This window comes from Planococcus citri, chromosome 4, assembly GCF_950023065.1.
Source record: "Planococcus citri chromosome 4, ihPlaCitr1.1, whole genome shotgun sequence".
Taxonomy (NCBI): Eukaryota; Metazoa; Arthropoda; class Insecta; order Hemiptera; family Pseudococcidae; genus Planococcus; species Planococcus citri.
In genome coordinates, this window is record NC_088680.1 from 32,605,683 (window position 1) to 32,630,910 (window position 25,228).

The 25,228-nt window shown below is 32.8% G+C and overlaps 2 protein-coding genes and 1 long non-coding RNA gene across 4 annotated transcripts in view; all 3 read left to right on the top strand.

Moving 5' to 3' along the window:
* On the top strand, window positions 1-3,242 carry LOC135843549 (uncharacterized). 2 transcript variants are annotated; one of them, XR_010558343.1, is made up of 5 exons: window positions 1-245; window positions 332-370; window positions 1,064-1,233; window positions 1,320-2,664; window positions 3,031-3,242. It is a non-coding gene; the product is annotated as an uncharacterized LOC135843549 (long non-coding RNA). The 2 variants fall into 2 exon arrangements; XR_010558342.1 differs by having other exon boundaries at window positions 2-245; window positions 1,081-1,233.
* A 5,428-nt stretch (window positions 3,243-8,670) lies between these two features.
* On the top strand, window positions 8,671-12,921 carry LOC135843081 (serine protease inhibitor 28Dc-like). Its single transcript, XM_065360826.1, has 6 exons — window positions 8,671-8,805; window positions 8,970-9,076; window positions 9,200-9,390; window positions 11,581-11,772; window positions 11,869-12,003; window positions 12,085-12,921. Exons 1-6 carry the CDS (start codon window positions 8,769-8,771, stop codon window positions 12,728-12,730), a joined length of 1,308 nt encoding a protein of 435 aa, XP_065216898.1. The 5' UTR covers window positions 8,671-8,768; the 3' UTR covers window positions 12,731-12,921.
* Window positions 12,922-21,376: 8,455 nt separating this feature from the next.
* LOC135842360 (beta-glucuronidase) overlaps window positions 21,377-25,228 on the top strand; it is a 32,659-nt gene continuing 28,807 nt past the window's right edge. Inside the window, exon 1 of the mRNA XM_065359792.1 lies at window positions 21,377-21,486. The gene's annotated coding sequence lies outside the window, so the exon portion shown is untranslated. The remainder of the gene's footprint in view (window positions 21,487-25,228) is intronic.

A 25,228-nucleotide genomic window follows, 5' to 3' on the forward strand; every position in this document is an offset into this window, starting at 1 on the left:
GATAATATTTATTTCAAGATAAGACTACACGTAAGGTACTCAGAATAAACTGAGCTATTCACAGTCAAATTTTGCAAATCAAGTCATCAATTTCACAATTTGTTTAAAAACAATTTCAATTTCAAAATGCAACTGGTAAATACATTTTGGACTACCACGAAGTACATGGCCTGCGGTTTTTTAGGATTATTATTGGGGTTTTTCATTTATATATGTTATCTTGCGGTGATGTACGGCGATTAAACGTGAGTTACTTTTCAAGAAGTTATTTTTTTTTAAATTTGCATTCTATTGAATAAGTACTTATAATATGTAATATCTAACATTTCAGAAATGAAGATGACAAACCACAATATTTGCAAAAAAGAAGGTACCTATTTTATTTCAACAGTTTTTTTTGAATTATTATTTTGTAAACAGAATTGATATTTATTTTATTAAATTTACTTCATTAAATTGGTAAATTTTCCAAAAAATATTTTAGCTTGGAATTCGTTTAATTTATTGTGAGAATATTTCAATTGATAGAAAATATTATTCTTTATTTTATATTTTATCATCATGTAAAGTAAATTACTAAATTTATTGCAAAAATAAAGAAATGTTTTAGGCTATGTTCTGATTTTTGAAACAGTCATTCGCGAAGAATAAGATAGATGTGTTGCCTAGATTTAAAATTCAAGGAGCTATGCTTTTACAATTTAGTCATCACATCCTTCAAATTTTATTTATTTAGGTGCTCCGTCAGACAATTTGCTAGAACATTTTCAATACATTATAATCATCCTGTACAAATGAATTTCTCAATCTCTAAATTAAACTCTCTATCTAATCATCTAAATCGAACAAATCATACTTCAAAACCATAAAAAATTTTCAATTCAGTATCTACTCGTAATCGAACCAGGTACTTGGTTCATTTAAAAAAATGAAAACCAATCTTCGATAAAGTGAATTAAAAATTTCTAATCTCGAATCACTAAGAAGATCATTTTACATGTTGTAAATAGATTTTTTTATTCAAGTATCTGTATCAAATTCTTTGATTATTAAATACAAATAGTTTTATTTGGTTCAAAGCTATACATCTATTCAATTGGTGCGTTCATAAATAAACAGTCGGTTATTTCGATCAAAAATGGATTTAGAATCATGCAAAACACTATGGTGGTATCTTTCACCTTTACTGGGCTGCTTCTTGGTATTCGTCGTTTGGCTTTATAACTACGGAAAGTGAGTTAATATCAAATTATTTTACCTAAATTAAACTTTATTAATAAGTAGAAGTTTTGTATCTAAAAATGCGTTTTATTTTTCAGGTATAATTGACATCACCAACTAGTGTTCTAATTTTCTACTCTGGAAGAAATATTTTCCAATCATAAGCTGAGCAAATGAAACGTAATCATCGATACAGGAATAAATACATAAACGGGATAGAAAAAGCTAGATGTAAGAATTCGAATTTCTTCATATTTCCAAGTTAATTTACAGATATGTGGGTGCAGTCATTTGCAAATATGATTTTTAATATTTCAACTTGTATTTTTAATGCAGCAATTCTATCGTTGTTTGGAAACAAATATAAATATAAGTTTTAAAAGTTGTAATATGCCATGTTCCTATGAATTTTCAAAGAAATAATTTACCTAATCTTTTATCAATTTTTTTTTAAGAAATTGAAAGTTTATAGGTAGATTTTAAAACTGAAAAAATAGACAAGTGATATCGGTCATCGGGGTAATCAAGATTGAAGAGAAAAAGAAGGGGGCAAAGGGGACCATTTTCCTTGACCTCAATTTTTCGGACAGTTCAAAAAATGAAACGACTGACTCTGATATAACTTAAAAGAATGCATCACCAATCATAACAAGGTAATAGTAAATGTCATAGGAGGTGTTGGAATTCAATTTGTTGAAAATTGTCATCAATTTTTAGGACTTTTTTTTTTTATAAAAAATTAATATTTTTCACAAGTCGATTTTTCAAGGAGGAAGGTCAAGATAATATTGCTCTGGGGCTTTTGGCTCTCGATGGCTCAGAAAATGAAACAATGAATAACGCCGCAAAGATTTTTTTCTTCGGTTTAGTTGTCTCACTTCCCCTCAAAAGTTTATACCCTTTTCTCGTTCCTAAACTAGGTAGATATTAATTCTCAATCGAGCAGAATTTTCTAGAATTCTAAAAGTAATTTTACAAATTAATAAAATAATTTAATGATGTAACATTGATAGGTACCTAATTTAGAACTCGTACGTTTCCTACTTATTTTAATCAAGTAAATGTTTAGGCTTGCTTGGATTTAATAGGTCAAATAAATCATTTTCATAATTTCGAAAATCATAAAGAATCTATTGATTAAAAAAGATTGGAATCGTCTAGATTATGTTATTTAAAATACATTCAGACTCTAAAATCCAACTCTTACCGTTGTTCGTCTTGGTTCTCAAAAATTACACCATAAAAAATGTTCTTCGCTTTTCCCGGAGTTGGTAATTTGGCATTTCTTGGAGCTGGAATGTGTTCTGCGCCTGGACACACTTCCAGTGGATCTCGATTGGGATATGCCAGTTGGCTTTGTTCGATGGGTATGATGGTCGCTATGATGTACGTACTTTGCTAATTGTTCTTCTCCTTCACTTCAACCAGGAGAACTCATCTGATGTGAGTAAAATTTCAACTTTTATTTTTCCAGTAGGTAGATAATTTTTTTCTATGTGGGCAATTTGGCTTGAAAATTTCTCAGCGAGTTATTTTCAAAATTTTAAGATTTTAACAAAAAAAAATTTAATATGACGAAAAAAAAATTAACAAACATGAAAAATACCTGTACTGACTCGAAAAAATTCTATGGGATCATTGTGATTTTCATATTACCTATTAATTGACCACCAAATTTGAAATTTCTCGGTTTATAGAGGAGAGGGGAAGGAACGAGGGTAACGATCGAGACAAAAATTCATGAAATAAGAGATATGCAATAAGTATCAAATTTAACCTTAGAAATACAAATTGTGTTTATTCTTACAGACTCCCTCAAGGATTTACCGTGAACTTTATTCTATTACGTGGTACTTAATTAATTCCATAATTGCAGTAAATTATCCAGAAATGAATTCCAAACCATATTTTTGAGAACTGGCGTTTCATGTAGACAGAAAAATGATTAAATTTAAGATTCAAATATTGAAATAGGATAAGCATGGAAAGTAAATCACAATAAATGAGTAATTTTAAAAATACATTTTTTCATGATTGGAAGTGTTTTAGTAGAAGAGAAAAGTATGCAAAGGATGGTTTTTCCAAACGTTTAATATCTTCTATCAGTAAAACTCTCGCTCAATTTGAATAACATCAGTATATTTTGTTCCAGGGATAGGGAAAATACGATAATATTAGAGATTTACAATAATTTATTCCGCAATGTTCATCGAGTAAGTAGGTAAGTATAATGCCCAAAACTCCAACTCTATAATATTCCACGTAGCAAGTAAGTATACGAGTAGGTACCTATACCTAACAAATAACATCCGTATTTCTACGTATAACTTTATACGTTTACTTCACGCGATGAAGAAAAAATTGAAAAAAAATCTAAAAATATGAAACAAGAGAGAAACATTTCACGAGAACTTACAGCACTACGGGGATTTAAGTAGGGTAAAGTTGTGCACAGTATTTCACGCGATATTATTATGATAAACGGCAGGTAAAACTGAGGTCAATATTTTACTCGTATAGTTTTCTTTATTGAAAATTATTTTCAGAATTTTCTAACTTGGTATTTTTTTTAATCAAGTGAGATTTGAATAATGTGTTTTACTGAGAGAATCTCGAGTACCTAATAAGAATTTTTTATAATTGCAAGGAGAACGACCTACTGCAGGAAAGTTGTTTAAATTTGGAACGATATCAAAACTGGAGTCTGAAAAAAATCAATTCTCGTGTTTTATTTCAATATTGAAATGAGTTTCATGAAATTTACAGAACTTGGCAATTTTTTCATCATTTTTCTAATATTCATTTCTTTCGTTTTTTTCATGATTTACCAATTTACCATTATATTACCTAGTGGAGAATAAACCGCAAAATCTTACTGTAAAACAAGTACCTAGATTTCAGCAACCTAATACCCACTTTTGCCATCTACCCATCGTAAAAAAAAAACAAACACTGCTAAAAAAAAAAGCCTAAATTTGAAACACTCCCTGTTCTCATCAGGCTCATTTCGAAATCTGTTTAATAAATGACATCCCTCACGGAAAAAAAATAGTACTTTCTGAGTAGTAGTTTTTTAACGGAGTAAAAAGTACTACTTTTTAACACCTTCATGGACAAATATTTGTAGTTTTACGTAAAAACTACTACTTTTGCCTAAAAACTAGTTCAAATTACTACTTCGTAAGTAGTAGTTTTGAAGTAGTAATTTTAACTAGTTTTTAGGCAAAAGTAGTAGTTTTTACGTAAAACTACAAATATTTGTCCATGAAGGTGTTAAAAAGTAGTACTTTTTACTCCGTTAAAAAACTACTACTCAGAAAGTAGGTACTATTTTTTTTCTGTAAGGGATATCATATAAATCAACAATATCGCAATTAATAACTCATTTTACTCTCCTCTCTTTCCTTCTCACAATACGTCGACTTCTTTCAATATCTTAATTTTAATACTCGTACTATCTACGTAATGCCAGTAACCTATCTGATGATAAAATTTTGTATCTTTTAATAACTCGTAGCTCGTCTCACTAAAACCAGTCACTTTCATCGTCAGATATTAATTGTTTATTTGAATTAAAACTAAGACTGAACGTTTCAAAAATGCATTTCCATTGTCCTCGATTAGAATTCTGGTTTGTGCGAGATATTTTCATAATAGTCGTATGGTTTATAATGATTGGCAAAGATATCATTTTTTAAACGAATAAATTTTAGGTAAGTACATAGGTACCCACTTGAATTAGCTTCTTCAATCTGAATATTCAATTTCAAACGCAAATTGACCAGCATGAAAATTAATATAAGTAATTTCAATTTTCAAAATAATTTCACAGCTAAATTATATGTACCCAGTTGACCAAATGCTAGCAAATTTTGTGCTAGCGTAAATGGTGCCGGAATTTGAGACACTTTTTTAAAAAAATGCTAGCAAATCAGTTGCGATTAGGTCACATTAGAGTAGCAGAATTGCGCACAAATAGCTAGCACGTAGCTGGCACAAAGCTAGCAAAAAGCTAGCATTTTGTTGGCACTTTGCTCTGCATTCTGCTACGTACATGCGACTAAATCGCGACTGATTTGCTAGCAATTTTTGCAAAAAGTGTCTCATATTCCGGCACCATTTACGCTAGCGCAAATTATGCTAGCAAGAAGCTAGCATTTTGCTAGCGTAGAAAAACTTTGATCAGTAAAATAATTACTATTAGTTAATTTTTAAAAATTCTGGGTGTTTACCTTTAACAGGTGGTAGTTTTCCAGGAAATTCCAAAAATTAGGCGACTGTCCCAGCTCAGAGCTAGCATAACGCTAGCATCTTGGGACAGTATAAGAAGAGTGATGTCACTCTTCTTACTTTTCAACAAGATACCACCTTGAGCTTATATTCAACTTGATGACACACTTTATCTAAGAGTAGCAAACTATACCATGAGAGAGATCGACGCTAGCAATTCGCTAGCATTATGCTAGCGCTTAGGTTGAAAAATCTCTTTATTAAATAAAAAATGACGTTTTTTTTGAAATAGAAAAATTGTCAAAATTTAAAATTTGAAAATGAAGTATCAAACAAACCATCAAAATTAAAAATTTCAAAAACATTTGAACAACATTTTAGTCCACGGCAATGGGAGTAATTGCACCCCCGCCGATCCTCCGGGACAACTTTTTCCTTAAAGCGGACATCCTAAGGAACATTTTAAAGCAAACTTGCTGAAAAAAATTGGCCTTACTTACAAAATGGCGGCCATTTTGATTGAAAGGTCAGCCGAAATCGCAGATTTTGCGTTTCAACATACTCGTAGGACGTGCACGAAAATTTTCAAACCTCACAAACGTAGATCGAAAGATCATGCAAAAATTCATCACCTGTCAAAATTTCAAGTGGTAAAGTACCTTTTTCGATTTTTGGTGAATTTTCAAAAATCAAATTTTGGCCAAAATGTGAGAAAAAATAAAAATTTTACCAAATTGACCAAGAAACCTGAAATTTGGGATATACCCTATTTTCGACATGCCAAATCGATGGGAAACGGTTTCAACTTGTTTTGAGCAGTTCTGGAGCCTCCATCAGATTTTTGAAACTCAAATTGAAGTTGTAAAGCTCAAATTTATTCTGAAAACTAATTTCAATACGCTACGAAGTACTGCAGGTGAATTTCAAGTCGTTTTAGAGCCTCCAGCGACTCTTTGAAAATTCCTGAAGCCTCCAGCAGATTTTTGAAACTTTAAATTTTCACAAAATTTCATCAAACTGAGATGGAGAGTCGAAATTCATTCTGCAAACTAATTTTAATACGCTACGAAGTCGACTGCTTGTGGATTTCAAGTCGTTTTGGAGCCTCCAGCGACTTTTCGAAGGTTGTATGGCGTGTTTTGGAAAATTGGAATTTCCTTAAAGTAGCTGGAAGCTTCAAAACCATTTGAAACGTGCGAAGTAAATTTCAGCTTGCCAACTCCAATTGATAAATTAATGTTGTGGGAATTTAAAGTTTCAAAAGCCTACTGGAGGCTCTAAAATGACTTGAACCCACCTGAAGTCGTCTTCAGAGGGTGTTAAAATTGGAGTGTAGAGTAAATTACAGCTTTCCATGTCCATTTGATGAAATTTTGTTGTCCCCTTTAAGAAAAAAGTTGCCCCGGAAGATCGGCGGGGGGGGGGGGGGGGGTGCAATTACTCCTATTGTCATATGCAGGAATATTTTTAATGATTTTTGTATGCGCGCTGAGGGATGTAAAAGATACCTGCTCGCATTTTGCTACAATAAATAACGCAGAAAAAGGTTTATTGGTGAGAAATGCGTATAAGATCTGGTAGCACGTTCCTATCATTTGACTACAAAAAAAACGCCAAGTCACCAGATGCAGAAACTAGAGATATGCTTACATTTTTCTAGAGCCAGATGGCTAAGTAAATGCTAGCTCAGAGATGCAAGAATATTACCTGAAGTTTCCTATCATCTGTGAGCAGGTACAATGGTACATATTAGTCAGTGATACGCTGGCATTAAGCGAGCAGGTATAGAGTGAGGCAAAAGCTAGCTGAGATATGCGAGAATATTGCTTGAACTTTCTTGGCATAGAATTGCAAGCAAATATCCATCAGTAATACGCTAGCATCAGGCGAGCATGTATGAAGTGAAGTAAAAGCTAGCTGAGATATGCGAGAAAATTGCTTGAACTGTCCTAGCATAGAATTGCGAGCAAGTATCCGCCAGTAATACGCTAGCATAAGGCGAGCAAGTTAAAGTGAAGTAAAAGCTAGCTGAGAGTCGCTGGAAAACAGCTCGAAAATTGCTAGAATTGAATTTGCTAGCGAAAAACTGCAAGAAAATCGCTTACTTTTAGCGAGACAATTATTGCTGGCCACAAAAAGCGAGTAAATTGCTAGCAACTTATCAAAACGCGAATAAAACGCTAGCTTTTTGCTAGCATGTGGTCAACTGGGTACTACCTATTGAGTGGAAGAATTCAAGACAAGACTACAAATTTTGATGAATCGGATCAGATCAATTCATTTCCAAAATGAAAATCACATCAGATGAATTGCATAATCGAGTAATTTTTATTCTTAAAGACTGTATTGGACCCTGAGAGGACCTAAAAGTTTTAAAATGTGGATCAAATAAATCTATAAGCTACTATGTGAATACCTACACGGTTATTTTAATTTTGAAATTATTTTTTCTTGATCATCCTCAACATTAACTAATCATGCTGAATGTATAGGCATCGTAATTTTTCAGCAAGATGTTCTCTTGAACGTTGAAATATCTTCACATAAAAAATCATGAAAAACTAATCACACAACTAGATACTGAGTATAATAAAATAACTAAGCTTTAATGAGGCTTTGAAGCTGAATGCGAATAAGAAAAACAAGTCAGGAAAAATTGGGAAAAAATTATGTAAAAAGTTGTTTAAGGTCTCTTTCAAGATTTTGAATAAATCAAACTACTCAAAGCACAGATTTTAGCCCCTTTGAAGGGCAAAATCGGTTTATAATTACAGTTTTTCGACAATAGAGCGAAAACTACAGCTTTCATGTCTCAAGTCATAGTATCTAAAAAATTAACTTTCTACTCAATTTTCACGAGTAATCAAGCAATCAAGGAAAAGTATATTTACAAAAATTTTCTCCCCCTTCCCCACTTAATTTACTTATAAATAAAGAGGTTAAAAATGATATCTGCAGATAAGAAGTTTCAACTGATGGATGTAATTTTTCAATAAATGAAAATCTGAAGAAATAACGATGAATTTCGATTATTTTTATGTAATCAATGTAGATTGTAGAATTGCACTATATCTCCCATAGAACTATCCAATCATTTACTTTATCGTACTTTTTCAAAAAAAACCTACTTAGGTTATTCAAAACTTGACCCACATTTCGAAATTTTAATTTGAAATGAAATTTAGTATTCATGGAAAATCTGTTTCTGACATTCATCACAGTTTATCAATCTGAAAAAAAAGTCCATCGTCATTTTGCCTTTCTTTCTTAGCCATTTTGTACAATATCTTGAAGATATTATGAAAAATTGAAAAAAAATGATTAAACATTTAAAATGCCTATTCCGAAGTACTCGTAAGTACCTATCTCTATTCATTTATCGTAAACGTTTATCGACTCGTCCAAAAACATAATTATACGATTTCATGTACAGATCAGTGCTCAGCATTGAAAGATGTTATGACTTACCAGTGATAAACAGCGGTAAAAATGACCGATTAAAAATTTATATTTTCTAGTGCAATACACGATGATATTGGGTTGTCTGATATTCTTATGCATATGGTATACAACCAGCGCAGAAATAAATTCGCAAGAAAATATCAAAGATAATTATTTACTACCGGTAAGTTGTAAAAATCTACCTACCTACGAATTAATAATAAACAGGATCTTTTCAAAAGATGAGATTGAATACTTTTTCTTGTCGTATGCTGTACTTATTATTTTGTATTTTTCTGCTACGTAGGTCGTGCAAAATAGTCTGTTACGTTTTATGATACGTTTGAATAGGCTATTAATTGAAGAAACCGATGGCAAAGAGAATATTGTATTTTCACCTATTAATATTTACGAAATGGCTGTGTTAGTGGCGATTCGAACTCATGGCATATCCAGGAGGGAGCTTTGTCATATGTTAGAGATTCCGAAAAATATCGAGTAAGTTTTTGTACCAATGATACCAACTTAATCGGTATGAGAAATTATCAAGTTTGGTTTATGCAAAAAGGCTCGCTATAGCTTAAAAAGCATGATAAATTTAGGCATTTGATTTCGATTTTGATTTTTATTAAATTTCTCGTTTAGTACCACAAAATGGTGATTTTTCAGTGCGAAAGACGAAAGTGATTTTCTATCCATGCCCTGCGGAGATGGGGGGGGGGAGGACCTTCCAAGTTTCAAAATGTGTTTTTTCAAAGGTTTTAGGTTATCTTAGACTGTTTCTAGCCGATTGACTTGAAACTCGAGGTGGAGGTACTGAAAAGCAACGACCGAGAATTAATCTTGAAAAGTTCATAACACTGTGAAGGGGGACCAAATTATGAAAAAATGCTAAAAAATAATTTTCAAGTTGATTACTGCTCTTTCTGCCATTCACTAGTTCTTCAGAACTGTTCGAGCGACGCTACAAAACTGTTGGGTCAAAAAAGGGGGTTCCAAAATTTTCAAAAATAGAAATACCCTCACCACAACCCCCAAAAAGGTCAAAAATGAAAAAAGCGTTACGTGCTGCATTGCTTACCCTTAAAGTAATATATATTCGCTACTTTTAATTTCTTACATTTTCGAGCAGTGGTTCTAAAAATGAATGCATACTTAACCACTTATGCAAGGGAATTCAGCAAAACCAAGCTAAATCGAAAATGGAGCCCAAATTTTAGGTACTAAGATTAGTTTTTGGATTTTTGATGAATTTTTGAATGTTCAAAAAAGCTACTAATGTGGCGATTTTCCAACTTTAAAGACATCTCCAGAAATACTAAAAAATTCGGGGTGACTCATTCCATAAAAATGCATTTTTTGAAAATGAAAAAAAAATGTAGCCAAATTCAAGATACGAAAAATTTCCCAAACTCAAATGCAAGACCTTTCTTCCACATTGGGATGAAACATATTTAACTCCTCCCTCCCCCACATGAAATGAAAAATAAATTTTTTTGTTTTTTGATTTTTTTAAACAATTTTGTGTAGAGATTTTCAATAAAATTAGGTATACCATTCAACTCCTTAAAAAAAATTAATTTCAAACAAGAATGATTTTGAAAAAAATGACCATTACTTTCTAGTAAGAAAGTGACAATTTCGGATGAATAAAATGAGATTATCTTTAGTAGTAAATCAAGAGAGTGAAAAAAAGTAATATTTTTAGCAAAAAATTACCATCCCTTACCCTAACTATTTTGGGGGAAATGACCCAATTCCAAAAGATATGTAGTACATATTTGAGAATGAGAACATTTTAACAGAATTTAATGAATGTTTTTTTCAATTCTTTGTTGACTTCGGCACAATTTTACTGCAATTTCATCAATTTTTAGGTAGGTTTCAGTGAGATTTTTAAGCCAACTTTGTAATTTTTATTACAGTCATGCACCTTTTTGCAAAATTTTATTTAATTTCGTTTAAATCATTTTTCAATCATTTGAGGCATTTTGCGTGATTTTTCTTGATTTCTGCATTGTAACAATCATGTTAGAATTTTAATAGCCAACAGTCGAACGCCTTAAACTGAAATGATCGGCAACTTATCGTGCTGATAATGGGAGATGATGAGCAGTCACGTACACGCCAAAATCACAGCTACGTAGAAAACAGAAAAATAAATAGGTACTCCATAATGAAACCCAAACAAGGATTTACAACAAAAAAAGCCTCCATAAAAAGTAACTCAACCAAAAATACGCCGCGCCATAGTAGGTAGTATAGGCAATAATTCGCCCTAAAAAAACTACCCTCGTGGTTTTAAATAAGTTGAAATACTATAATTGCGATGGTTCACAAAATAGGAAAAAAAACATCACCAATTATTCATTCCCTCCGTCCTCGCCTCCTTTACATACACGTATACCGCAAGGACCAGACACTGACACGCATTTTGTCTCCGCAGTGCGAAAGGGTGTAGGGCGTAGGCAAACACCACAGCAGGTAATCGTAATTACACCATACGCGTTTTTTTTCCTAATCAATAGAACACTTTAGAGTGCGAAGAATAGTTTTCAAGCACGGAATTTAAAGTTAGTTAGAATTTATGAAGCAATATAATCGACTAAAGATATAAACGCATGGCTTGATAACTAGCCAAGTACCTAACTAAATGTTCGCAATATTCTGTTTATGTACTTTTTGCAGAACAATGAAAGTTCAAAAAGTACTAAAAAAGTTATTAGAATACGTGCATCGACATTCGAGCGAAGATTACTCTAGCGGACGTGTCTCGTGGAAAGATGGATTACAGTTGAAAGACTGGAAAGTATTTTTTCCGGAGAAATTGAACAAGACTAATGTCGTGGGCAAAGATATCGTCACCGAATTGGTTCAAGCGTGAGTATGGAGCTTTTAGGGGGAAAAAGTTACAAATACTTGCAAGATGGGGTGGGGAGGGAAAAGAAGTATATTACTGTCATATTTTGTTTACAGATGGCTTGGAACAACGACTACCAAAGATCCTAGCGTACTTAAGGCAGAAATGGCACAAGTAATAAAGTTGATCGTATCGAGTCCAATATATTTCCACGAAGCTTGGAAAGGATTTATGATAAATCTACCCCTAAAGTAAGAGCTTCATTATTCTCATGAACGTCAATTTGAAAAACCAAACTTTTAAAATATTCACTCGAAATTCCACTTTAACAGAGATGAATTCAACACAGGCGATCGCATCATCTCAGTTCGAATGATAAGCCACAGAAGACAACTGTCCTATTTGAGGAACGACAATCTAAAATATCAAGCTATAGCAATACCTTATGAAAATCATCACTTCGCCTTCTACGCAATTCTTCCTTATGAAGGATACTCGTTAATCGACTTGGCGAATAAGTTCGACGAAAATGATTTTCACAGCCTAGTCAACAATTTATATAACACCTCCTCCTTGGTGGAGTTGAAAATTCCGAATCTCAATTTCAAATGGTCTCGACAGATTAGCTCACTTATACAAACACTCGGCGCTAAGAATATTTTCTCGCAAATTATTATCGACAGAATGGCTACGAGCTTACAGTTGTCTATATCATATGAGACAATAGGTGCTCAGCTATCTTGTGGTGATCTTTTTATGCCCCGTGTGTATCGTACCCAAAGCTATAATCAGATACCGTCGCAAAAGATAGTTTTGGAGGATGTCTGCTTTTCAGATCAAGACGTGAATCGATCTCGAACCCGTCCAGTACTTTTCTATGTGAATAGACCTTTTATGTTCTTCATTTATAATATTAATACTAAAATCGTCATGTTTTCTGGTTTGGTTAAGGATCCTACAAAAGTGAAGGTTTTTTAGGGACATTATAACCGATCAGGTACAATAAGTAGACAAACGAATGTGTGAGTATCAAGAGTGAATTTTGAGCTGAAAAATGTGTTACATTATTAAGTTGTTTTTTTTTTCAATTTTTGACATTCATGTTTACTTATTTCATTAATCATCATATTATTTATATCTACTTCTATAATAACAGATTTCCAATTTTTTGAAGGAGTCATTTTTTTTTTAGTAAAAACGACGATTTGTGGAAGATTTATTTATTCTGTCTACATCTCAACTCAGCAGAAAATTTTTGGGAAAGCAAAAATGTTGACTTCATTAACAGAAGGGGTGTCAATTTAAAACGTCTTTAGAAATTTGAATTTGTAAAAATGTGGAATTGTTTGACCAATATTTAACCCCTCACTCCTCAAGGAACAGCATAACCTCTTATACTTATTGCTCAGAAAAGTTCTGATTTTTTTGGAATCGTAGAATAATCCAAATTTTTTTTTAAAAAAAAAAGAACTAAGCTACCTATGAAAAAAATTGTCCAAAAAAAACTTTTTTGGCATTTGAAATTTTTGTCTTACAAAATTCCAACATTTAATGGATTTTCCAGTTTCGCAAAAAGAAGAAGACAGAATATTTCTTTTGGTCAACATTTTTTTTTTTTTCATTTTTTGTTAATTTTTCTTTTCGGTCATTTCACACAATCCTATCTTCGAAAAAAAGTATCACTGAATTTTTATGTCTAGATAAAATAGACCATCAAGGCTCACTAATCATGATCCCAGAATTCTAGAATTTTTGCCCATGAAATGGAAAGAGAAGGGAAGGGGTTGAAATGTTGATGAAAAAATCTAACATATGTATGAGTCACTAAAAGACATTTTCCTCATTCGAAGAAAATAGGCAAAAACTGTGCATGTTATTTTCATTATGTCATTTAAGTGTCATCTCACCTTATACCTACAAGTGAAAAACTGGAGGTGTTCCTCTCAGACTTGAACATGAATGCGAGTTTCGAAAATAAAATAATCTGAAACCCACGTTATTAGGTACCCAAATAGATGTCTTAATTTTTGGAAAATTTCAGAAAATTCAAATGGCGATTTTCTGAAAGGAGGAGTCCCGATTAAGGCCATTTTTTGGGCCCAGACAGTTATCGACTCGACCACTTTTAAAATATTGTTGTAATAAATGTCCCAAATACGAATCCGTTGTTAGTTGACCCAAAATGACCATTTTTTGGGGTCCAGGGGTTCCCAAAGTTGTGAATAAAAAAATAATTTTTTCATATTATGAGTTTTCCTGTAACTATCATAATTGAGCTTTTTTGCGTCAAATTCTGAGATTTTACTCTTCAAAAAAACGTTAAAATCACGTTTTCACGATTTCAACGAAATACCTATAAAATCTCCGGATTTGACCCAAAAAAGCCTAATTATGAAAGTACAGGATTAATCAAATGTTTTTAAATGCTTCGATTTATTTGAAAAAATATGCATTATAACGCCTTTTTCAGGGGTGCCTTAAGACGGGGGGGGGGCTCTAAAAAAGGGTGCAAAATTACGAATACATATACAGGGAACTCAATTCCATTTTTTCACCTAGATAATTGAATATACACCTCAAAACGTTATGTTTGGCGCAAATCGCAGGTTACTAGTTTCCAGGGGTTCCCAAAATATCGAAATTACGAAAAATTGGCTCAAAATTTGGTAGAATGGAGGTCTTTTGGATACTAATAAACTGTAAAAAAGCTTCTTAGCGGGGTTCAAAGGGAAAGGTTCAAAATTGTGGTTCCAAAATTTTCCAAAAATTACCCCCCCCCCCCATTTCTGCCCCGAGGGTCAAAAATGGGAAAAATCACCTCGCATAACGTTTATCGGGTTCAAACAGATATTTTTCGGCAAAAAAGTTTTTGAAAATAATCTCAGTGGTTCCTAAAATCATTTTTTTATTCACAACTTTGAGAACCCCTGGACCTGGAGCCAAAAAAAATGGTCATTTTGGGCCAACTAACTAGGATTCGTATTTGGGCATTTATTACAATTACAACATTTTAAGAGTGGTCGAGTCGATAACTGTCTGTGCCCAAGAAATGGCCTTATCGGAACTCCTTCTTTAGTGCTTCTTTCTATTCTTTTAGAAATAGGTAGGTACACTTTTTCTGTAAGAATGATAAAAATCAAATTTGAAACTATAATTATCGACTTCCGCAAAGCAAATTCCATCATTTTCAACCATTCTAGTGCCTCCACCTTGACTTATGATTTTTTTCAGGATTTTTGAATTTCTTCTGAAGATGTGGAAATCAACTCAATTGCTGCAGAACTCAAAATTATAGCTGCCCAAAATTAATTTCCGCGTTTTTTGGAGAAATTCAAAAATCCTGGAAAAATTTAAAATCGCGTTGGAGGTTTCAGAACAACTGGAAATGATAATAAAAAGTCATGAGCATTTTTAGTGTTCTAAACGACCAGTTTTAATAGATAATTCATTTTTTTGAGCTCTATATGTACAATCGAGGGGCTGATTGATATTTCTGTAGACAAGTTGAAAAAAAAACGCATCACAATCGAATAACATGACTACATGAGTCAAAAATTGCACACTTTCGGTGAAATTAACATTGGATAAATTTATCACAATTTTTTGGTTGGGGGGGGGGGTGGTGAAAAGTAAAAAGTCGACAATGTTGAAACACAATCATCAAAAAACTGCACAATATATTAAAAAATAATCTTAAAAATGAGGAGAGAGCACCGAAGTCGGAGGCTCGAAAGGAGCATTTCAAAACCTTGGAAATCTCATTTATAACAGCTTAGAATTAGTTCAAATGGATAATGATCGTTAAATGCATTTCGGAAGTAACTGTCGATTTTTCAAATTGTCGGTGCAGTTTTGATAAGATGTGCATTATTGTTCTTTTTCCTGTTGATTTAAATTAAATAACATCTCGTAATTAAAGTCTTATCACCGGAACATTGCTTCATAATTTATATAATTTTTCCCTCATTAATTTTTTATTTAAATACCTACGAGTACCACCCACATTAACCTATTGTAATACAAATTGTGATAATTAAATAAATATCATTAAGCCATGCAAACGTTAAATAATTTAGTATTTCTGATAAAAACCACACTTTTGCGTACAAATCTCCTGAGACTAAATCACGCCTACAAACAGCGGTAAAAAAAACTGAATAAAAAAGCCACATGAAATTTATTACTGCCAGCGAGGATTTGGTTGAAAAAAACATCCCTTTGCAATACGGTAACGGTTCAAAATACGCAATTAATCACTGTAGAAAAAAGTACCCTCGTATATACGTATGTAGGATTGGTAGATATAGTTTTAAACATATTCGAGTATTACAACAACGATGGTTGAGGTAAGTACATAAAAAACACCAATTTATTCCCTCTTCGCTTTTGTACTCGTGAATGAAAACTCAATGGACACGCATTTGGTTCGGAAAACTCTTCGATTCATGAGGGTTAGGTATATGTGATGTAAGCAACGAGTTGTATGTACAGGTAAATATCGCATGTAATTACATATTGTATGCGATTTTTTCCAATCAATACGAGAGTGTTATTTAGGGAGAAAGAGACATTGACATCAGGCTTGAAATAGGATAGGGGACGATTTGAATTGAAATAGGGTATAAGAATCAAGTTTGACGGGCATATTCGGGAAATTCTGGGTATTATACGAGTATTTCATTTGCCTGATCATTTTCTATCCAGCCAATATTTTTTCGAAAGACCAAAATTGCATACGAGTAGAAAAGTTCCTATACTTCTGCGCCTCAGTTACATTTTATCGGCGAGATGGCTTTTTTTATCGACTCGCTATGAAATTTTAGATAAATTGAAAAAATTTTCCAGTGATATTGGCCTTTGGGAGTATTTTGAAAATTCGTAAAAATGGGCCAAGAACGTAAAAAAAAAAAGGCGAGTTTCGAAAGCAAACTATGAAGTAATATGTACATAACAAGGGTGAACCAGTTCACGGAAAACTATTACCCAATCAGCAAAAAATGACTTAAACACAATTAGACATTCAGTAGAAGGCTTCTCTTTGCGATTTTTTTTTGCACAATCAACATAGAGTAAACCATTGCCATTTTTTTTAAGGAAGTTCGTTTAAAACATTCATTATTCATTAAACGATTGTGTTCATTGTTCGTCATATAGACCACAAATCCAGATTAAACTAGTGATGCTGTCATATTTGAAAAATCATTTCTTCTTTCACGTACTCATGTAGCTAGGTACCTACCTACCTACCTATTTAAAACGATAATACTTTTTGATGGTCGTCGTCACTGACGTTGATATGGTTTCATTTCTTCAGCTTTATGTTTATGTATCTGTATTCTCTATCGAGTTGAATATCGCAAGAATGCAAGTTTGAAGGCCGAGGTACTCGTATTTCATTCTTATCGCGTCAATTAAAATAATCGTATAGGCAAAATTATACCGAAACTCGAGTACATATACGTACATATATTACTTATTTGTTTGGTATTGAGAGCAATGCTCTTCAAGTTTCAAGGAAGTAAGAATTATCATCGAATAGAGAGCTTTCGAAAGTAGTTCAAACGAGGAAAAAATATAGGGAAAATTAAGAGGTTCTTTTCATTAGAAAAAAAAAACACGAATTAGGTATTAGTAGGTAATAAATTAGACACGTATGCAAATATATTAAGGTCTAATTTAAAAATGTCCAATAGGAATGGGAAATGATAGACGCAATGGTGTCAAAAAATTAGGTTGATTCCCCTATAACGTGGTCTACTTCATTGGAACTATTTTAAAAATTGTTCCAAAATTACAAAGTTCCCCCTTCCTCGTCTCATCACAATGTACATACCTAGTTTGACGAAAAACTCGCGCATATTTCACTTTACAAATTGACATACTCCAAAAATCTAAACTGACTTTCATTCTATTCTTTTTTTTTTGTTCATTTTTCCAACATGCATAGAATGCTAGGTACATGATAAATTGCTTCTTCCGCAGGCCTTGACACCACTTAACCCTTTCAATTAATATACCGGTATTCATCTGGAATCTTACGTCATGTCCATGAAACGAATTCAGCCTCGTAAGAATAATATGTAATATCAAGTTCAATGACACGATGGAAATGATCACGACTTTAATCTTCGTAGGAACCCTCAACTTTTAGATGAATCGTTCGCAAGAAAGTCAATTTGGATATTGATGATGAAAAATTTACACGGAAGTGCATCTTTTGTGAGCGATCATGGTTATTCTTTTTTAACGTGATTGTTGGTAAATAACTAGCCAACGAGCCATATATTATTTGAGAGCCCATTGCTAGAGGAAAAGACAATTTTGGGAAACCCCAGAAATGATATAGTTCGCGATAACATCTCGTGGGATCCAAATGAGCAAGGAAGGGGGGGGGGTGCTAAGATTGAGATAGATTTTGATTTTTTTTTCCTGTGTAACTTGACCCTAAATCCAAAATTTATAAAGATGAAAATATGTTCCGAAAATCAAATTTTCAGAATATTTTACCCCCTCCTCTGTCTGAATGTTTGAGATAGCTCGATTATAACACTTTTAATTTTTTTTTGATTAAATAAATGCGATAAATTACCAGTGTTCTGGCTTCTCTTAATAATAAGTGAGGTATCTCAATTAACGGACAATTTTTTAAACCAAAACAAAATAAAGAAAAATTGAAAAAGCATCCAAAAATACAATAGGTAGGTATGTACCTACCAAACCAAATTTCAAAATTGTTAAATTTCATTTGTCAATTTTTGAAAATTCAAAATAGTCCATTCACCAAGAAAAAAATTAAGATTTGATAACATTGAAATAGAACAGCTAAAATTGATTGAAGATGTCCTTTTTTTGACTCCAAAATCAATTAGTGGTAGCTTAGAGCCTTTTTGGAGCCTTCTACAGATTTTTAGATTTTTCCACTTTTTGGAAAAATTTTCAACAAGAGAGTCAAAATTGAAAATAAGCATTTGAAAGCTCTGAAGAGATTCGAAACTCTCACCAATCAATTCAATTTGAGAGGTCAAAAATTGAACCTAAATCAAATATCAGCGTTACATATCTAAATTTTATCAAATTAAAACTTTCAAAAATTCACCAAAAATTAATTTCTGAGATTTTTCATGCGCAGAAATTGTTGAAAATGTTTTTTGCAAAATAAATATTTCAATACTTACATTACAAAGTCGACCTTCCATCAATTTCTGACAAGGGAATCACTGGACGAGTCAGTCGCGCCTCTCATTTGAAGGGGACTGCGATTTTTGAAAACAGCATGGTCCACAATCAAAAGTTTATCTGCTCAAATTGATTTTTCGATTTTTAGCGAATTTTTGAAAATCCATTTTTTTCAAGGTGTCTACCAAAACTTCCAGACGAAAAAATCATGATTTTTTCATGACCTATTTGTCACATTTTTATCAAATGAAAATACCCCCCCCCCTACCGCCCAAAGAAATAACTTGGGACTGCGAAGAAATTTTTTTCAATTTGAAGGTATTTCAGTTTTTTCATTTTTATCATTTTTTGAACTTTTTGATTTTTTTTTCATTTTAGGGGCTTTTTTCGAGCAAAATTCATTTTTAATGCAGTGATTTTATACCTATAGTAAAATGACGAAAATTAATCCTGAAACTGATATCAATTCCCCGAACCGAATTTCGCAATTTTAGACTATTCTGGAGCTTCCAGCGCAATTTTAGATTTCTCCAGAATTTTTTTAATTTCTCCTGAGAGTGCGGAAATGGGTTTAAGCAGCTGGAAGTCGGATTGCAGCCTTATTCTTGACCTCCTTAAGGAATCTACTTCAAAATCGATTTCCATCGAGCATGTTTCTTGAACTGCATTATGCATAATTATTTTAAAGCAAAAAAAGAATCAGAAAATTATAAAATATCTGTTCGTAGGTAATTTGTTGACAACACTCATCCCCCCACTTTCTGGAGCTTTTCGCAAGATTTTTGACTTTTTCAGGGGGTTAGAATTTCTACATAAGGCGTAGAAATTAATTTAAATTTTAAACATCTAAAAATCGAGTTGTGGTTTATTCTCTTCTCAACCTATTCAACGAGCTTATTTAAATTTCAGCTGATTTTCAGGCAACACACCGAGTGTGTTTTTTAAACAACACTTTTCGATTTAATATCGTATTTTCCACCAAGTAAATATTGATAAATTTTTTCCGATTTTGCAGACTCGTGGACATTTTCTAAAACAATGTGACAGGAGAAGATTTCGACTCGACAGCACTGCAAATGGACGAGGCTCCGTGCAGTATAAAATGTGTTAAAAATAATGGCTCAGATCACTTTTAACTCCGAACCCAAGAGCGAGCCTCAAAGAAATCAATCAACAATGATCGTTTTACAAACCACTTTAGTCACACTAAAAAATACTTCAATCTTTCATCGTTCACAAGAACGATCCGTGAAAAAAAGCATTCTAACCATTTAAAAGCAATTTTCGAAATAAAATTTGAAAAAATCCAATGACAGTGACAGATCAAGAACATGACAAGTTATAGATGGCTGAAATATGCAAATTTCACGGTATTTTTATATTTTTTAAGGTTTCAAAGCTTCTCCCCCTCCCATCACTTCTTTGAAAATCACACAACTATATAGTAAGAAAAAAATCATAACAAAATCATCATCATCGTTACAAAAAATTATAAAACAAAATACCCGAAAAAAAACACAATGTTTTCCTCGAACAACACAGAAAAGAAAACTTATAAAAGCTAGAATAAAAACAAACGAAAATACATTTTTCATGGTCAGTTTTCACCTCTAACAGTACGATCAATTTAAAAGAAAGAAATAATGTAGGCGCGAAGCGCAATTTCACCAATATCTCCGATAAGCAGCCTCAACTGTTTGATAATTTATCATCAAAAAGGAAACCTAAACAATATAGGTATATTTTTCGAGATAAAAATGAAGAGTTTTCAACGTAAAATGATTCTTTTGTTAGGCGTCTTATTGTCGCGACGACGAACCTAACGGTAACTTGGACAATCATTACCTACATCTTCTTAATAGTCTTTGGTTGGTTAAGAACAAGCTTTTTTTTTTAGCACTACTCGTAAGTGTCGTCTGAGGATCATTAATAGGTATAGATATTCGATCTCATCTCACCATACCAGCAATTAACACTCGATTGTGATTTCACGATCAGAAAATCGATGTACAATAGTTGGTTCGTTAGATCTTTGTATTGTGTGTATTCAAATACGTAAACCTACCTTGTATATGCATAATTTGGTCGGACCAAAATAAAAACAACGTCTACGAAAGTGAAACTAAATGTACCTCTGTCGTCTGCCCTCTACTCTACCTAAATCAATGGATCACGTGCATAAGACACCAGATGTAAAATACCTACGTAATCGCAACATCAGTTATCTGAACACAGTTTAAGGTGAGTACCAGTGTACTTATAGATAATTCATACTTCAAATACCTAGCACCTAGTTCGACCCGACATTGTTTCATTAACGCGAAATTAATCATGCGCAAACAAGATGCACTTTTCAATAATCGTAACTCTCGCGTGGAAATAATTACTCATTAATCGACTGATAAGAAACGTTTTTATGTTTGTAATTGAATCGATGCATTTTTTTCAATTTCATCGTGTTGCATAGGAGATACGAATAATAGAAAACAATCACGAAGTTTTAATTGGGAACGAAACGGGTCAAGGCTGAAGACTTTCGGACGACAACGCAGTTAGGGGTAAGTCTAATAAGTATCCCTTTACTATTAAGTATTAATCTTGTTGACGGGCGACAAATCACTAACACGAGTCGAGTGAATCCTCTCACTATAAAGTACAATAACCTTCGTGACAGGCTTCATTGATAATGTCAATTTTTTCCCTTCGGCCGATGAAATACGATTTTAAGTAACCCTGTTCGTTTGCCAAGTTGACGACCTGCTCGCATTGATTTTACACCATAGGAGCTTTTCGTATAGTACTAGGTTCACTTTTGCTTTCATTCGTAGATAATAATATTCGTAGGTACCTATACCTAGTGCATTCTTCCACCTAAAAGTGTAGGCAGGTAACATCATTCAGTACCATGCTGTACTAGAAAAAAAACGGAAGAATACACTTGTCTACCCTGTCATCCCATAAGGGTTCGAGTTTAAATACGTAGGCAGGTAGTATGTAGTTTTCGTGTTAACGCACGCCATGCCAACCATTCAATACACCTCCAGCTATTATAACTCGCTAATGTTATAATTAACGGTTATTTATCGCGTTTAAAAGCCTCCCTTCGCCTCTCGTCTATCTTTTTTTTTGCAGCACCGAGTTCGACTCGCACACGCTAAATGATTTTCGAATGAAAAATTAGTATTTACCCCGAACTATCCGCGATCCATGATCCAAGATCCGCCTACCTACTGTAATTTTAGCAACCTAATAAAGGAGCTTTGAACTTTCGCCATTTGTTCGCGCAGCACGTATACGTATTATAATGATCGCGGTCATCGTTATTTATTCTACGCATATTTAAAAGGCCCTTATAATACTCGGAATATTTGATCAAACGATCGGGCCATTAAAGTAGCCTTATACATCGAAGTAGGTACGAGTATAAGAAACGAAACAACGAAACAATACGGCCATTATCATTTTATGTAGTAACAAAAACGTCCTATTCAATTTTATACATAAGTACAAGGCGGAAGGAGAATTGTACAAAACCTATAGGAAGGAAAGATGAAAAATTCAACAACCTTTTTGATTGAAGAAGAGTGCTTGCGAAATGTGAGGAACGAGCAGATGAGAAGAGGGTGACACAAATTATCAGTCAAATGTTTCGTTCAAAGGTAAGTATAGGTATAAAAATTGGTAAATAAGCATTCGTAAATTTGTTAGGGATATCAAGGTACATAGTAGGATGGAGAGGAAGGATGGAACATCTCATAAAATATATGCATTTTAAAGTTGCTTTTCATTAAAATTCAACTCCTGTAAAGAAAAAGAATAGAAAATTATTGAATACGTGAGATGAAACTCATATAAGTATTTATCTACATAAATTTTTGACTTTGAATTTGAAGGTTTTTTGGGTTCTCAATGAAGGTACGATAGGTACCATGCATACTTGGGTATTAAATTTTTTAATGAATTTTCAAATGACGGCCTAAAAATTGGACGTGTTTACCTACGTTTGAAAATTGAACGAAACCCAACAAAGCGTAAGTCACACCAGGTCACACAACTTTTTAAATATTAGATAAATTAAGGGGCTTATCGTGAGATCCAGAAAGCTAGTACGAAAAAAATAATCCGAAATTAAAATCAGCGCCTCTAAAAACCCAGGAAACAAAATATGAAAATTTTTTTATTTAAAATCGGGGGTTCATTGAAAGGCCAGAGGTGCTCAAATCAAAAAAGAAAAAGAAATTCGAAATCTGGGAAGGGAATAGCTAGGGACGGTCATTTATTAATTTTTTTGAAATTTAGTGGGGTCTTGCAAAAAATTATGAACAAAACACCTCAATGAGACGTGTAAAAATTTCAACTCCTGAACCCCCCCCCCTCCCCCCTCTCTTTTGGCAAGAGCTCAAAGTTTGAAAAATTGCAAAAAAAATAAAATTCCATGTGTATTGAAAAAATGAAATTTTTTAGGTTCAGCTAGGTGATCTTTTGATGTTCATTATAAAGTAAAATGTGAATTAGCTGTTTAATTTCAACACACGAGTACAGAAATTAAATATTGGGCACTCCTGAAATTCACAAAAATAGACTTTGAGCTGATGTAACGGTTTCAATGTGACGATATGGAAGTATTAAAAACACGAAGAGTCCTCTTGAACCAAGAAATTGAAAGATTTTCAATTTCTTTAAATTTTGAAACTTTTTGCTCTGACTGTAGAGGTTAAACTTTGAACTAAAAATTTTAAACTTTTATCTACGGGTTTTTGAAGTCATTTAGTCATAATTTTCTGCTGAGCCCTGCCAAATTTTGAAAAAAAAAATCAAACGATCTGTTTTAGGGGAATGCTTTAGAGCCCCGAGATCCTAGAATGGAACATATTCAGATCTATTTGATATTAATAAAATTTACACTTGAAGTTACTAGATTTTTTTCAAATTTTCTTAATGATAACCCCTTAATTTGTTTAAAACATTAAAGTTGAACTTTTGCAAAAAAAATTCAACTTTGGAGTTGAAAAATTTTTGAAGAATGATTTGAACCTCTTTTTAGATTTTGTCTTTCTATGACCGATTTCATTTCATAGGCGTTCAAAGTGAGAAGTGGGGCGTTGAAACAGAAAATGAGAGCCAAACAAAAATACTGAGACCCCCTCCGCCCCAACCTCACTCACCTTCAGAGGTATAGAGAAATCCATCCAGCACCAAAAAAAGCAAAAAAACATTTTAAAAATTTATAGAAAACTAGAAAAATCAGAAGATCTGAGGAAGGATCCAATTATCCCCAACTTTGGAGCAATTTTCACATGAAGTTGGAAACTAAGAAAATTGGGCAGGGACACACAAAAAACTTTGAAGAATTTTTTTTTTAGAATAATTTTTTTTTTTTTTTTTTTTTTTTTGGGTGTTTATAATTACAAGATTATTACACCCGTAAGGGGGGGGGGGTTAGATTTGGTTTGTGAGGTTGATGTTTTTTATTAGGGAGATGAATTTTTGAATTTCTGAGGGTTCGTCAGGGATAGTAAGTGGGTTTTCTTTTATCTGTAGCGTAAGTCTGTTTTGTTTTAGTTGGGGACAGTTGAAAAGTATGTGTTGGAGAATAATTTGTTTTCGAGATATCTACCCATCCTTTTACTATGAAATTACATATTTGAATTTTGAAAGTTCAATTTGTATCAAATTTTTGAGATGAAAAAATTGATTTTTTGTTTGTTTTTTCATCACCAAAAAATCGATTTAAAAAAAACAAAAGTTCTATAAAAAAGAAAGGGTAAATAAATTTTTTTTCACTCAGAATGTAATTTTTCAAATGAAAAATTACATTCTGAGTGAAAAAAAAGTTATTTGGGCTGAAACGAACAAAATTATAAATTTAAACTTTGTACATACATACATGTATTTCGATATCTCAAAGCAATTGGCGTCTAATTTAAGCCATTCTGAAGTCTCTAACGGATTTTTTTTTACTTCAATTCATTCTTGAACAAAATTTCATCAAAAGGCTCAAATGAAATTCTGTTCTTTCATAAAAATTGTCCACATTAAATTTTGCCACGAGAAACTGATCAGTTTTGTTTGGAACAATTTTTATGAACTTTTATCAATTTATAAATTTTTTAAAATGATTTTCAGACACTTCGTCAGACTTTGCAAAACTTGATGATAAGATCCTGCAGAGTCATCTTTAAGGACATTTCTTATCAACCGACCAAAGTTCTCATGCCTGAGAAAACTTCCGATTTAAACTTTATTAAAGCGAAGGTCTCTTCCCATCGAGGAATCTCCGAAAATCAAGCGAGAGGTATT